At 41.1% G+C, this 16,182-nt stretch overlaps 1 protein-coding gene across 8 annotated transcripts in view; it reads right to left on the bottom strand.

The window, feature by feature from the left end:
• Nucleotides 1-16,182, bottom strand: part of TANC1 (tetratricopeptide repeat, ankyrin repeat and coiled-coil containing 1) — a 207,908-nt gene that overhangs the window by 119,097 nt on the left and 72,629 nt on the right. For 5 of the 8 annotated variants that reach the window (XM_014575373.3, XM_075933446.1, XM_075933447.1 and 2 more), the window contains exon 3: nt 10,225-10,428. In XM_014575373.3, coding sequence (XP_014430859.2) covers nt 10,225-10,428 — 204 coding nt within the window. Of the gene's footprint in view, nt 1-10,224; nt 10,429-10,688; nt 10,732-16,182 lie in introns of those variants that run through there. The other 3 variants (XM_075933448.1, XM_006126834.4, XM_006126836.3) reach the window with 2 other exon arrangements.

The following is a 16,182-nucleotide window of genomic DNA, read 5'->3' as shown; positions in this document are numbered from 1 at the left end:
CTAATTGCAACAGTCGAGATCAGATGGGAAGTTTGGATTTCAGTAATTGGGACCTGCAAATGAGGTGCTCTGGGGCCAGTGTTTCATTCCACAACTGCACACAGTGCCTTGAAGATTTCCATGGTATGGCTTGAAGTCCCTCTCTTAGTTCAGATTTTTGAATGTATTTACATCTTCATCTGCAATCCAGGAGCTTATGGATTGGAAATGAATTTAGTAAATAACTAAATCTGTTTGTGTCCAAGAAGCATGTGAGTACAATTTGTAAGTACAAATGTTAAGATATAAATTACCAGCAGAGGGTGCTATTTCATTTTTTTTTAAACTGATGTGAAAGTAACTCAAAATGCTTTCCTCAGAAACATAAACACTTTGTTATGGAAGACAGTAGTTCAACTGTTAACTGCAAATAGCACTATACTTAGATAGAGCAAAGCAGAAAAACAATGAGCATACATTCCAATCAGAACCAGATTAATAAGCAAGACTCTGTCAAGTGACAGTTCATAATTAAAATATCCTCAGAGTATATTTTAACATCTGATAGAGAGGCAGCAGCACAGAGGGTGACAGGAGCAGGCTAAAACCGATATGTATGGGGAGCCAGCTTTCAAGCCAGGTCCCTGCATGTACTGTATCGGCTCCCGCGAACTCACCTTCCCCTCCCTTTGCTGCGTCCTAAAGAGGCAGTGAGGGGTGGCAAGCAGGAGCCGAGCTAGGGGGAGACAGCTTAAAAGCCGGTTCCCCCCAGCACCAGCTCCACGGTGCCACCTGCCCTCTCTCCCCCACAAAATTGCCTCTATCAGAGGCAGCAGCATGAGGGAAGGGTGGCAGGGGAAGCTGCCGCAAAGCAGCCTCTATCCTGAGAGAGTAGTTTCTGTCTGCGGGGAGCTAGGACCCCCAGCGGACAGGGGCTGCTGCCACCCTGTGCTGCTGCCTCTGTTTCAAGGCAGCAAGTCTGTGAGGAGAGATGGTTTTAAACTTGCTCCCCTCACACACCAGCTCCCACCTGCCACCTTGCACCGTTGCCTCTGATACAGAGTTAGCAGAGCATAGTGGCAGGGGGCTTCCCGGGAGTGGGGCTGGGAGTGCACTGGATACTGTCCCCCCCTTCCCCCCCCGGGACTATCAAATAGTCGTGAAACTGCTAAAATTTCATGTGGTTACAAACTATTCAATTAAACAATATATAACATCACTAGAAGACACACCTATAGTGTTCGTACAGTGGGAGAATCTGAAGGGCATATGCAGGTCTCCTAACAGTGCACTTTCTAAACTACTGTAATTTGTTTTTCATATCCCAGTTTCTGGTACAAATTCACCCCAAGTCTAGAAAATAAACATTAATAAAGGGTTGGACAATAATTTTTGATGGGGTAAGAATTGGTAAATGGTCGAGGGTCGCACTTTTCCATTATATTAATGAGGGTTCTGGGGTGGAGGCTGGGTGCAGAAGGGGCTTAGGACAAGGGACTGGTGTGTGGGATCTTGGAGTGAGTTTGGGTGAAGGAGGGGATTGTGACCTGGGGCAGTGAAATGGGGTACAAGTGGGGGTGCAGGGTCTGGGAAGGGAGTGTGACCTGGGGTAAGGGTTCAGGGGCTTGTGTTGTGACATGGAACACGGGATTGGGGTTCAAGGTCTAGGAGGGATATTGGTGCAGGAGAGGATTCCGGCCTGGGAGAGGGGTGTAGGAGGAGGGAATGCAGGGTCTGGGAGGGGATCGTAACCTAAGGCAGGAGCGGGTGCAGGGATTTGGGCTGTGACCAGGGATAGCGGAGTGAGGTGTAAAGTCTGGGAGATCATATTTTGCTGAACCCTGCATTATTACTGCATGTTAGTTGGTGCCTTACATGAAATGAGTTTGATCTCAATCCAGGTCCCAGCATGTCATCTCATCAAAGGACATGATTGGCACTAATCCACTTTCAAACCTCCAAATTAGGGATATGGCAGAGTAGAAAGAAACTTGCACCGTCATTTCCTTGTTATGCTGTTAGGGAGTGGGGAGGAGGAGAAGTCTTTATCCCCATGGTTATCAATATAAAATCTGTCACAAACTCTAAATTCATACCCACAAATATTAAAACAAAAAAAGTAAAGCCCTATTGTACTAGTGTAACCCTCATGTACACACAAATCAAATCTAATACCAAGATTAGAAAAGCAGGCTAAAGGCAGGCATACAGTTTCACTAACAGTTGTCAGTATATAGTTTCCTCTTGATGTATGCTTAACACTAATAGGATTTTCACATGTCCCTCAAATAGAATAATATAGTCTTCCACAATCAAACACAAATGGAAGATCATGTACTTGACTAGATAGTGCCTGATATTTATTAAACACTGTTAGGCTTTCTGTATATTCAAATTGTAGAAGTGAACTTGTTTAAAAACAGTAATTTCTTTGCCTCACCCCAAGAAGCCTGTATATACCGGGGTTCCAACTGTGCTAAGGAACAATGGTGTTTTTGAATGTGCACATGTTTTTAAACAGCCCTTACGTATAACCTGAACACTCTTTCTAAGTAGCCTAGCCTTATTTGTAGACCCACATCTCACTTAGTTGGAATCACAGTCTAAACAACTACTGGCAAATTCTGGTTTAAAGGCCAGCACATTCTATATAGGTTTTCACAATGGTACCCAAGCACCTTCCAGTAGTACACTAAGTAACATGACTAACATCTCATCCCGTCCCTAGCATATTGGTCCAGAAACAGAATTGTTAATTTACATTATAGGCACCAAAACCATACATATTATGCAGTAGAATTCTTTAATCCTTTGAAGCAACATATACTTCACATCTTTTAATTAATCCTTCCACATTAGAGAGATTAACCCTGGCTCTTCACAACAGAATACGTAGAACAGAACGGCAGATGCAGAGCAGAATACATAAACTGAAAAAGACCACCAAAATGTCATTTAGTAGTAATGGGGAGCAAGTCAATTCAAAAACAGCTAGCTAAATTAAAAAAAAACTGCCCTGAAGCCAAATATCCCATATGAATTAGAAAAGTGTTCATCATAGTGAGGCTAATATTTTTGGAGTAATTTTTTCTCCATTAATGTGGTAATTTCAACTAAAACATTTTATTTGATTTATATATTTCCTGGTATATAGTTTTGTAAATAAACCCTACCTTTTGGTTTTAACTGTTTCGCTTACAAATGCTGCACTATAGCTGCATGTGACAACAGATTATCTAAACTCACTGAGATTTGATACTTTTGCAGTATCTTTTACAAAACAGAATAATCAGATGCTAGCTTTCTCTGAAGCACCTTCTTTTTGTAGGCTTAAATTAGATCCTTAGAGAAGGGCCATTAGGATCATCCATGGAATGGAAAACCTACTTTATGAAAGGAGACTCAAAGAGCTTAGCTTGCTTAACTGAAAAAAGGCTTAGGGGAGGGAAGTGTCAACATGAGACAAAACGCCATTTCAAACGGGGGTTTTCAGAGTTATGTAAGATTTAGGAACAAAACCCCCATTGTAAGTCAAGATGAAGCATTTCAAATCAATGGTAATGGTAGTCCTAAATCCCATAAGTGATTCTCCAAATCTCCCCCTTTATTTATATGTATACATCTCTTTGAGCCTTGCAAGAAAGGGACCTGAACTACTAGCATGACCCAGGCTCCAGAAAGCGTATACACAAGTCAGAAACCACACATATGCAAGTCACAGAGGTCTAAGAGACCAGCTTCTCAATATCCCAATATGAACGCTTTAATTCTTTTTAAATTCCATCACTTTCTGAGAGATCTGCTATTGAATCACATCTCATCTGTCCCTTGTCCAGTTTCAGGAACTCCTGCAGTGTCAGGTCAACATGGCTCTCACACAAGGAGAAAAAAGAACAGTAAGCAGAGTGTTTCCGGTGCTCATCCATAGGGATATCATCAGGATCCAGCCTTTGAGCTAGGGTTGCCAGATGGTTTAACCAAAAATACTGAACACCACCTCCTGCCCCTCCACCCCACCCCAAAAAAAACAGGGGAAAAAATTATTTTGAGAAAACAAAAAGGAGGGGGGGACCAAAGTTGTTGAGCACAAAAAAAAAAAAAAAAAAAAACACCAAGGACCCCGAGAGTAGTTCAGAAAAAAGGGGGGAAAAAAGCATGCCCCCTCACCCCTTTAAGAAATGCTTTTGACGCTTTTTGGCCCTAACAGGCTGCTAGCGGCCATCTGCCATTTTGTCTCCCTGCTCCAGGCCGGACAGATTCCCTGTGGAACCTGGTAATCACCCTGTATTTTCGCCTCCTGGCCGAGGAAAAATCAGAAAATACCGGACATTTTAGGTGTCTGGTATTTTCTGAATTTTTTTTTACTGGATAGAAGGCGAAAATACTGAACTGTCCGGGTCTATACCCGACACCCGGCAACCCTACTTTGAGCTAACTGAAGCAGTGACATTGAACAACATCAGACCCATTCTCACTGTGCCAGTGGATGAATCCAGTTGCAACCATCTGCTCTGGTGCGTAGACACAGACCTCAGTGAAAGGCCAGCTATGGTAGGTGGTATCATAACATAAGGGCCTGAAACATAAGCCCATGTATCATAGGCCTGGTGAGAGGCCTGAGGCCTAGACAACAACGGCCAAGACTTTATATTAGCAAAGCTAAGCTAAGCTATGAGCAAGAGACAGGCCCCTGCTCACAGAACTTGGCATGAACAGGGCTGATGGTGTAAATCACTAACTGGCATTGGGCACAGGTGAGATCAGTAATTGGTACTATAAGTTGTACCTCCCTGGTCCAGCTCCCTTGGGACCTGACCAGTCCCGAATGAGGGAATTTGCCAGATCTGCGGAGGTCCCCTACCACCGGCCTTCCAGGACATTGCCCCTCCCTTAAGCTTGGCTCTGCTCCAGCCCTGCTGCTACAGGTCTTTGGATTGGCTCTGACCTGCTTCTACCAGCTGGGTGGGGCTCTCTGGGGACAGAGATTCCTGGCTGCTGTGGCCCTGCTTCTGCCCCACCTGGCTGCAGTTTTCAGGGACAGGGCTCTTATGGGTGTCCCACTTCTATCCCACGTGACTGGAGCTTTCTGGGGATAGGGATCTACGGTTGCCCAGCTTCTGTCCCGCCCAGCTGGGGCTTTTAGGGACAGAGCTCCATGGCTATTCTGCTGCTGCCGCATGCAGCCGGGGCTTCCCATGGATGGGGTTCCAAAGCTGCCCCGCTGCTGCTGTGCTGGGTCAGGGCTCTGTGGCTGCCCTGCTGTACCGCACCCAGCTGGGGCTCCCCAGGGCAAGGCTTGCAAGTCCCAATGGTGGGGCTCCCTGCCACTAGGCTCCCAACCGGCTCACACTCCCAGGCACTGGGGCTTTCTGGTCCAGCAACATCCGTGATCCTGCCAGACCACAGATGTTACTGGACCAGAGAGTCCTGGATTTAGGAGGTTCAAACTGTAGTGTAAATAGTTAATTCTCTGTAATTTGAAGTGATTAAACCATGATTTGAGAACTTCAGTAATTCAACCAAGCAGTTAGGCATCTATTTTAGAAGTGGCCCACAACGTACAGATCAGATTAGATCAGCAGTGTGCAACCTGCAGCCCAAGGGCCACATGCAGCCCATCAGGATTCTATAGGTGGCCCAAAAGACATTTTATCTACTATTGCCCAGGCACTGGGTCGCCAGATTCCGCTGGTTTCCATACACATAATTTTTTTCCCTGCTGATATTACAAAAGTAACATGCACAGAAAGCAAGGGCTTTGAAGTGAGAAGCATGCTGATTGCACACAAAATTGATTGTGAGAGCTACATGCTCCTGCATCCAGTTAACCAGGCGCTCTTATGGTTCAATAAGCACACCCCACCAATTCTAGGTATGCACGTGCAGCTAGCAAAACTACCCTATTATGGGAAACTATTTTGGTTACAACAATCTTGCAGCCCACTGAGATGGAGGGCCTCTCAGGTGGCCCCTTGACTAGCCTAGGTTGCTTATCACTGGACTAGATGATCACAAGGATCCCTTCTGACCTTAAAGTCTATGAGACTGATCTGTACACTGTCCTGATTTTCTTTCTTTTCTCTTTTTCCCAAATGTAAGCTTTATTTCCTCCTTGTTTAATGAGACAATATTCAAACTATAATAACTGAGAGCCCCATTTTCCCACATTTCTCTGATGGTGGCAGCAATTTAGTACTAACATGAGGGAAAAAGAATGGAGCAGAAAGGAAATGGTCTTTCCATCTCCATTCAAACTGGAGATGTTTTAAACAAAGGATGCTTGATTCAGTGCCTGTTCAGACAGACATCTGACTCTAGCATTAAGTGCACCATCAAAAAAACCTAAGTCACAAATTATATTAACAGGTGTTGGGAAAAAGGCACAAAAGAAAGGAGAAGGCATGGAAAAGGAAAGAGATGAGAAATTGGAAAGGAAGGCGAGAAATTCAGCCAACCTATTTTCATTGAAACTTTTCTCTGTTTCAGATGTCTCAAACTGGAGTTCTTTCATATGACTGAAATTAATTTAAATGCTATAAGGATGCATCATTATTATATAGAAAACATTCTAGGGCAAATTGGTTTTTACAATTTATTTAACTATGCAAGTTAAATATAAATTATTTTACAATTATTTAACTATGCATGTACTTGTATTCATAAAATATCTGTAGGGTTCTTAAACAGTAAACTAAATAAAAAGTAACTTAAAAAATCCTAAGTAGTCTCTAAGGTGCCACAGGACTAACAAAAATATATAGGATCATGAGCTTTTGTGGGTAATACTTTGTCAGAAGAGCTGGAGTGAAAACAACAGAATCCAAGATATACTCCAACTCATCTGATAAAGTTGATTTTACTCACAAAAGCTCATGATCCTATATATTTTGTTAATCTCCAAGATGCCACAGGACTACCTGATGTTATTAAACTAAATGTTATTTTATCAATAAATAGAGCAATAGGACTGCAAAATGACTGAAATAAAGTACAAACATTTTATTTTGCTAAAATAAAGTGTACACATTTACTTTAAATAAAAGGGGCAAGAAATGCTGTCATTTTCTTGATCATAAGCACAAGCCAAATTTTCTACATAGAAAGGAAAGATACCAATGTTGCTGAAAGATTTACATAAAGGCTACGTCTATATTGGCAAGATTTTACACAAATACTCTTTAACGCAAGAGTTTTTGCGTTAAGAGTATTTGAGAAAGAGAGCATCTTCACTGGCATGTGCCTTTGAGCAAAAGATGTGCTTTTGCACAAGAGCATCCGTGCCAGTGTAGACGCTCTCTTGCACAAGAAAGATCTGATGGCCATTTTAAACATTGGGCTTTCTTGCACAAGAAATTGATGTTGCCTGTCTACACTGGCCTCTTATGCAAAAACAGTTGCGCAAGAGGGCTTATCCTGAGCAGGAGCGTCAGAGTATTTGCGCAAGAAGCACTGATTTTATACATTAGAACGTCAGTGTTCTTGCGCAAGTCTTTGCAGCCAGTGTAGACAGGTGGCAAGATACTGCACAACAGCGGCCACTTTTGCGCAAAATCTTGCCAATGTAGACGTAGCCTATAAGTGTACTGGCGGGGGCACATAGAACAATAGGATATATCTGTTTTACATCCTGGGTAACTCAAATATACATTTTTACTCTATGGGTTTTATATTATTAATGTATATAGACATGATACAAGTTAAGAAAGTCAGTCCATAAAATGCTGGCTAGAATACAGCTATTCTATTCCTTGAATTAATGTAAAAGAAGAATTTCAAGACTCAGATAAATATGTTATTTTAGCCAGACACTTAATAGAGTTTCAATTTAAGAATTCCACATATAAGCTCTAGTTTAGAAGTAAGACATATCACCAATTATAGTACTACAGGGCCATGTCTCAAATTTGATAAGAAAAATCACAAACAAAATATAAACAAACTATTTGACAGTTTTGTCATATCTATTCCTCAGTAAAGTGGAATAAGTATTTTATTTCATTACAATTTGCTTCCACCCCCTCCCTCAACATTTAAGAAAAACCTTCTTCTATGTGTTCCCCTCATTTCTATCTCCCTTTTCAGTCAACCAGTTTGATCTGGGTAGCATCACCATGCATACACAGCTGATGAAACAATGAAAATGGCTGTGAAAGCAATACTACTGGAATCCTTTTGATTTCTTCTTATCCCGTTCCAGTTGACACATCATTTATACATAATCTTCCTCTTTTGCCAGTTCAAATTCTTCAACATTCAAACGGAATAGTATACCAGGTCTCCAATACCCACAGGATTATGTATGCATCTGGTATATTCCTATGGAACTAACAAATGTTTTAACAGCTGCTAACTTTTAAATGGTGGACAGTATTCCACTAACTTCAAAAATCACTCCACTGTGATATAGTCAACAAAAGCACAGTCAACAAACAAAAGCACAAGACAAGAGGATTTGTTAGGATTTCTAAATATTTTAATTGAATTAACACTTGTACATAAGAGCATAGGAACGGCCATACTGGGTCAGACCAAAGGTCCATCAAGCCCAGTATCCTGTCTTCCAATAGTGGTCAATGCCAGATGCCCCAGAGGGAGTGAACAGAAACTGGTTATCATCAAGTGATCCCTCTCCTGCCATCCATTTCCAGCCCCTGACAAAGAGAGGACACCATTCCTACCCATCCTGGCTAATAAGTACTGATGACTTTAACCTCCAATAATTTATCTAGGTTTTTTTTTTTTTTTTTTTAAACTCCTGTTGAAGTCCTGGTCTTCACAACATCATGTGAAAGTATGCGTATGTGAAAGTCACCGGGTCAACAAAACAATAAGAAGTCTATTGCACTACCCATATAATTTTGAGACATCTTAAAATATTGGATCTTTCTAAAATATAACTCTTCCGAAAAGTGCAAGAGTAGGACATACAATTCTGGCCCCCTGAAACTGATGGCAAAACTCCCATGGATAGAGTCCTACTCAGATACAAATTTGGTATCCACGTCCACATATGCAAAAATGTTCTGCTGATAATGGCAAAGTTGCAGGGTTCTCTACCCACTGACTTCAGTGGGACAGAGATTTTACCTTTTTACGCAATAATTTATAAAATCATACAGAACTGAAATATACTATTCTCTGGTTTAGTAAATTTACATGAACTTTTAGAAACAAATTCTTTAAACATAAGTGTCAAAAAGATTACAAGAAGGATTTGGATGATAAAGAAAGTAAATCCTTTAAGAATATTTGTATAAAAGCCTAACAATATTTTGGAATACTTGTCTGAAGTAACAAGAGTTTCTTTTTAACAAATGTTTCTCTTTTATTTATATATATATCATAGCTTGTTTAAAAAAAACCTATTGTACTAATAAAACTATTTTCCATGATAGTCAAGCTCGTAGATTCAGATATTAAGACAACAGAACATCCAAATCATTGTTCCAGTAGTTTGGAAAGCTGCAACTGATGTTAATTTGTTGGAATGATTAAAATGCACAAAACGCAGATAAAAAGGAAATTAGAAGGTGAAACAAATTTAGTAAGAGACATATACATGGGCATTACTTCTCAAAAGTTGTATTCTTAGTAGTAACGAGTTAGTTGCCATGATTTCAATAGACATCCATTTATTTATTTTGGGAAATTAATAGTAGCTATAAACTGTAAAGATTATTCTGAAATTAAACACATATCTATAGCCATCAGTAAATCCACATCACAAAAACATTCTGTACTCATTATCACACTTGAAAATCAAGCAAAAACGGGATGCAAATGTATAGCTATTAGGGATGTTAAAATGCATGTAACCACTAAAAATTTTAAGCCAACTCCCCAAGCGTACCAGGAGCCTGGTATAACTGGAAGCTTACGCATGTACAGTTACACTTTCACATGCCTCATAGCTACCTCTACATCTCATACAATCTCATGCTCTAACAATTACATTTTTAAAAATATTCAGACAACATTTTAAAACAAGTAGATTTTGTATTAAAATATAACCAGCTAGAACAATTCTGTGATTTCAGAAGGGGGAAATACTCTATATGAACACAAATTTTTCTTGGCTATTCAAGGTCCATACAAGCACACATCCATTCCTCCCGATTTCATCAGTTCCTCCTGATTTCATTACAGTAGCTTTATTATCACCATTGTGAAAAGGAAAAAAAAACTTTACAATGTACTTCATATGAAATACTACAAAGAGATTTTAGTTTACCGATTAAATTTTACCTGGGGACTTTTTGTTTGATCTTGTTTGCATCAAGTAAGACTGACGTGGCAGCAAAGGTGATGATGGCAAAGACATTGAGACTCCTTTAGTCAAGTTTAGTCTATACATATCCTCAGGTATAAGCTGATTACAAATGGGAGAATCTGCATCGCAGCCAGATGTCGCAATGATGTGCAGTGCATTCTCTTGGCAGGAGTCACCTGCTGAAAATAAAATGTGGTTTGTGATTTACTAAATGCACTGAAATAAAGGTGGGGCAAGTATACTGAAATGCAGCCTTTGATATTGATATGAACATGCACCATCCACAAACAAAGACCATTCTTGCCATGGAAGGAGGAAAAACTCCTCTCTCTAATATTCCTATCACTATAGTATCTTATGCTATGTCTACATTGGTAAGATATGGCGATGAAAGTGCTATTAACATGCAAAAATCACCAAAACTGAAAACTTGCCAAACCTGGTTTTATGCCACCCTTTGTTGACATATCATGGCCACACTGTTAGCTCCCCTGTTGACAGAAAGAGCAAAGCAATGTGGTTAAGCATCCCACTGCACCTGGTATCACTCTCAGTCGCTAAGCACCATGGGAATGCGCACTGTAGCGATAGGAATTTTGGGAACATGAAAAACATCCCGTCAACCACCTCTTTGCTCCCCAGCCCTGTCAGGGCTTCCAGTTTACTTTTGCACCACTTGAATGGCAGTCCTTGCTGCGAACTCCAGCATCTGCTGTGAGAAATCATGGATCCCACAATTCTTTCCCATTGTGTTCAACATGCTTAGAACATCACGCACTGCAGCAGAGCTACTTATGCACTTAATAGCAGAGGACAAAGACTGTGATGCAGTCGACAACGTGAGTCACAGGGACAGCAGCAATGTAGCATTGCATTGGGCTGTCACATAGCAGCTGTGCACAGTAGAGCATCATTTTTGTTCTAGGAAAATTAGCACTGAGTAGTGGGATCGCATTTTATGCTGGTGTGGGATGAAGATCAGTGTCTAACTTTTGGATGCATAGAGCAACCTTCTTGGTGCTGTGTGCTGAGCTGTGTGCTGAGCACAAGGATACCTGCACAAAAGCTGCTCACTTGGTAGAGAAGCGTGTTGTGATTGCTTTGTGGAAGCTGGTGACTCCCAATTGCTATTGTTCAGCTGCAAATCAGTTTGGAGACGGGAAATCTACCATTGGGGCAGCACTCATGCAAGTGTGCAGGGCAATAAATCACATTTTTCTGTGTAGGACTGGGACTCTGAGAAAAGTGGATGACACAATGACTGACTTTGCTGAAATGGGTTTTCCAAACTGTGGCTGGGCTTGCCTCAGAGTGCATCAATCGTAAGGGGTACTTTTCCAGGGTACTTCAGGCATTTGTGGATCACAGTAGGCATTTCACAGATATAAATGAAGAGTGATCTGGAAAGGTGCATGATACACATATCTTCAGGAATAGTGGCCTGTACAGAAAGTTGCATGTTAGCACTTTCTTTCCAGACCAGAAAATTACAGTGGGGAATGTGGAAATGCATATAGTGACCCTCTTAAAGCCCTGGCTCATGAAGCCTTACACAGGCACCTAGATAGTGGTTCAACAAGCAGCTGAGCTGATGTCACATGATTGTTGAATGTGCCTTTGGCAGACTGAAAGGGAGATGCAGGGAAATCTGCGTCAGGCTGGATCTTTTGGCAGATCATATCCCCAAGGTGGTGGCCAAATGTGTTGCTTACATAACTTGCGTGAAAGTAAGGGTGAAGTGTTTGCCCCTGGGTGAAACAATGAGAGACAGCAACTGGATGCACAATTTGAACAACCAGATACTTGTACTGTCCAAAGAAACCAGAGGGTGGCCATCAATATCAAGGAGGCTCTGAGGAATGACTCTGACAATGAGGAGGGCTTACACTTTTCTCTGTGCTAGGATTGCTCTCCTGCCTCATCCCAAGTGAGGCATTTCCATTAAACCAAGGGATATTATAGGCTTCTACAGGGGCCAGAGGAATTGGTATGGGTTGTGTCACACAAAATAAACTCATTGAAACCTGCATCACATTCATCTTTATTCATGTCTTTCAATCAGGATACTCAGTGGTAAGGAATGGTAAGAGTTAATGGAAAACCTTACTATGGCGTTAACGTAAAGCTGTCAAAGTCATAGCTGCTTTCATGGGGAGTGAAGTGTACTGGGAAAAAAACAATACTTGAGTGTGTAAATGAGTGTGTGGATGTAGAGGGAGGGTTGCTGGATAAAGAATTTTGAACATGCGGCCATGGAAGCTGATGTGTGGGTGCAAAGACAGTTGCTATGAAAAGAGTTCTGCATGTGCTGACAGGAAGGCCTTTAGTTCTTTTTGCTCTGTATCTTGATAAGACACTTCAGCATCTCATTTTGGTCTTCCATGAGCTTTAGAATGCACTCAGTGGCTTCTGTTCTGACTTGCATCTCCCTAGTTCTTCTTTGCTCCCTTTTCTCCGTTTGTAGCATTGAATGTCACACCACATCCTTGTCCAGATCCACCTTGTCCTCTGAAGGTTTTTTTCTTTAGTTGATGGTGAATGAGCATGATTTCTCAAGCTCTGGTCTGGAAAAGTAACCATCCACAATAGAGTGACTGTATTTGTCATGATAAAGATTGTAACATTTCACTAACATGCAAGCCCTCTGAACAAAACTTGCCACTTTTTTTGTTACCCTAGAGGCAAACACCGATCTCTCCAGACATTCCGATCATGGTGAGTTTTAAAGGTAAGGAGAAAAGGGGGGTGGAGGCCTGGGCATGGCTCCCCAAGCAATTACAGTCTGCGCTTGTGCAGCAGATGTACATGGAAACAATCTGTAATACTCCTACACTTGTCCATAGGCTGCCATTAGTCTGGGTGATATATCCCTGCTAAATGTTAACAGGCAAACCCAGGCTCAACTTCTGGATGCAAGCAGGGAGAGCCCCACTGCTTATGCAGCCAAACTCTGTGCCTTCTTGGTTCCAGCAGCACAGCATGAGGAATGGTTTGGGAGAGGAGATAGTCCTGCCATGGAATCTCAGTGAAAAAATTAATAAGTACATCAGGGACTCCATCTCCCAGCAAGATTTGATCTCTCTATGTACATCCATGCTCTCTTTGGACATAATGCAGAGCCAGGCAGGGCTTAGTCAGCTCACAGAATTACAGCCTTTGGTTGCCTTGTGCCACCGCCACCACCCTTCCACTGCTGCTGCCTGCCCCACCCTCACCCCAATACACAGCAACTTTTCGCCCCGCGCCCTCCCCTAGCTGCACTAGAACAACATATTGCTCCATGCAGCTGCCACCCACACCACTTCCCCTCCCACCTACACAGCAACTTACCCTGCATCTCTTCCCTTGCTTCATGAACCTGCGTCTCTTCCTTTGCTTCATGCTCCACGTATGTTTGTGAGCATACTCAGCAACTAACAGGACCTGAAAACAATTCCTTGCTGCCTGGTGCACAGGTTATCACCAGATTGAGCCTCACCTCCTCATCCATTTCTATCTCTTCATCAGTAATTTCTGTGTTTGGGATAATTCCTGTTTCTGACTCTGTGCTATGAGAAGTATCCACTGTCTCTTTGGGTGTACATGTGAGGTCCCCCTCTGGAATTGCATCCAATTCTTTATAAAAACAGCATGTTTTGGGTAAAGCACCAGACCAGCTGTTTGTCTCCTTTGCCTTCTGGTATGGCTGCCATAATTCCAGGCTCTGCATTGTGGGATGACTCCGAGTTTCTATGGGTCACTCACAGCTGTAATTGCACCAGTTCTTCATCCCACACACTGATAAAATTCAAAAGCTCTGCAGTGCTCCACTAAGGAGAACGTCTTGAGTGATAGCCACCGGTTTCCCTGAGAAGACACCACGAGGACCACTACACAATGAGCCAGACACCAGGAAATTGGTTTTAAAATTCCCATGGTTTGCAGGTGGGAGGAGCACATCTATTTACCTGTTTATATGGTGGCAGAGCAGCAGAGTTCAGAGCCCTGGCAAGAGTGGCTAATCAGGCATTGTGGGAAACATGCAAGTATTTAATAAATGAAAACCAAAAACTTACTGTAGTACACGCTACATGATTAATACTAAAAGGGAGGTGGAGACACAAAAATATAAACCTCATCTGCAGTGTAGACATAGCCATAGAGAAAACAGATTGTGAGTTACCAATTCCTCATATCGAGTTTTGTGTTTTGTTTTTTTTTACTTACAATAAGATAATATTTCATTTAGAGTCAGACCTTTTATGGTCAAGTTTCTTGTTCATTTGGTAGCCATCAAGGCCTACAACTTTTTTGGCAGCTGTTCCTCAGCATTTTCCATGAGAAGCTGTCTATTAATACAATCCTTAAAGCTTCCTCTTATGTTTACATTCTGTACCAAGAGAAAACCTCTTGCCATTTTTAATAAGATTCCAGATAATATGCAATCTTCACAGATTTGGAGAACAAAATGGGATGCATTTGTCAATTTAACTATCAAGTTTTGAAACAGCATACATGGAAGTTAAATGATTGTTAAAAAGCAGTTAACAGGCAACACTAAATGCACACTGACTTTCTATTTCCAAAAATAACTGTCTCAAGCAATCTGATTCTTCTAGATTTTACCCTGGTCTCAAATTTTTTCTCCAGAAATGATACAATTAGATATTCTTTCTGTTTGTAGAATGAATAAAATGAAACTTTGGATTCCAAAGTTCTCTCTGAGTTGTAAGTCCTGAAACACAGCTAAAACACTATAGAGCAGGCCAACAAAACCACCTTCCTCATGTTAGAGTTTAACTTCAGCACCTCTCTCAATTCTCACCCCCAACAAAATTACAACTCCTTGTTAGTGGGGTATACTTTTTAAGAACTGAGTTTCAGTTCAACTATAAGTAAGAACAGAAATTGTAAAAACTAAGGAAAATACACAATTTCATTTATCTGAAGTGCCTTTCATGATTTTTGGCGAAGCTCCACTTTGGCTCAAAACTCCCTGTGAACTAGAAGAGACACTTCAATGTATAGCAAGTTCCAACTCACTGTGTATAAAAAAGATATTTCCCAAAAATAACGAAACAACACACTAGTGATTTTAATTTACAGATTTATAACTTCACAGGGTGAGATTTTCAAAAGCACCTATAGGGACTAGGTGATTGATTTCTATTAACTTTCAATGGAAACTAGGGCAGATAAGCTCCCTTAAGCACTTTTGAAAACCCAACTCAAACTTTTAATATCAATCTCTGAACCTATCGTATGTCAACCTTGATGACTGGTACACTATAAATGCAGATTTAGATTAGATGTGACAGAATCATTTGTAATCTTAAAGTCAAAACCAGTGAATACAAAATTAGGGTTTCTTGAATGACATGTATATGGGATGCACAGAGAAGCAAAAGCTCACATTCCATTTCTGTCTTTGGACAAAAGGAAAAAAAAGTAAACAAGCAAGCAATATGCTAATTTAGCTAACCACATTTAGAAAATATTGACATGGTTGCTAAGATTTTTTACTAGACATGTGAGAGAGACTGGAATTTGTACAAGATTCCAGCTCTGATGGTGGTGGGGGGGAGGGGTGTGCAAAAAAAACAAAAAAAGACAACACACAACGAAAGAGGAACAAAAACAGATTTCTAGTTTATTTCTGAGGCAAATTAGCAGTGTTTTATATTCACACTATAAAAAGATAAATTATATTAGTCTGCCTTTGCTGCCTGCTATCTCTTTGAAAGATTATGTTGTTAAATGAACACTACATCAACAGGGCCAAATTGGGGGGGGGAGCGGGGGGACAACTAAGACCTTCTTCAATTAAAATTCCATGACAAATCAATTTTTAACATTTGTAAATAGACCATTCCATCTCAGCAAATTTTATTTTTGCAGCATACTGCTGCTATTTCGTTTCATTACACCCATGATCATGTCTGTTGAGATAGAAG

The sequence above is a fragment of the Pelodiscus sinensis genome, chromosome 7 (genome assembly GCF_049634645.1).
Source record: "Pelodiscus sinensis isolate JC-2024 chromosome 7, ASM4963464v1, whole genome shotgun sequence".
In the NCBI taxonomy this organism is placed as follows: domain Eukaryota; kingdom Metazoa; phylum Chordata; order Testudines; family Trionychidae; genus Pelodiscus; species Pelodiscus sinensis.
Note: the sequence above shows the minus strand (reverse complement) of the source record. Positions and strands in the feature narration are given on the sequence as shown.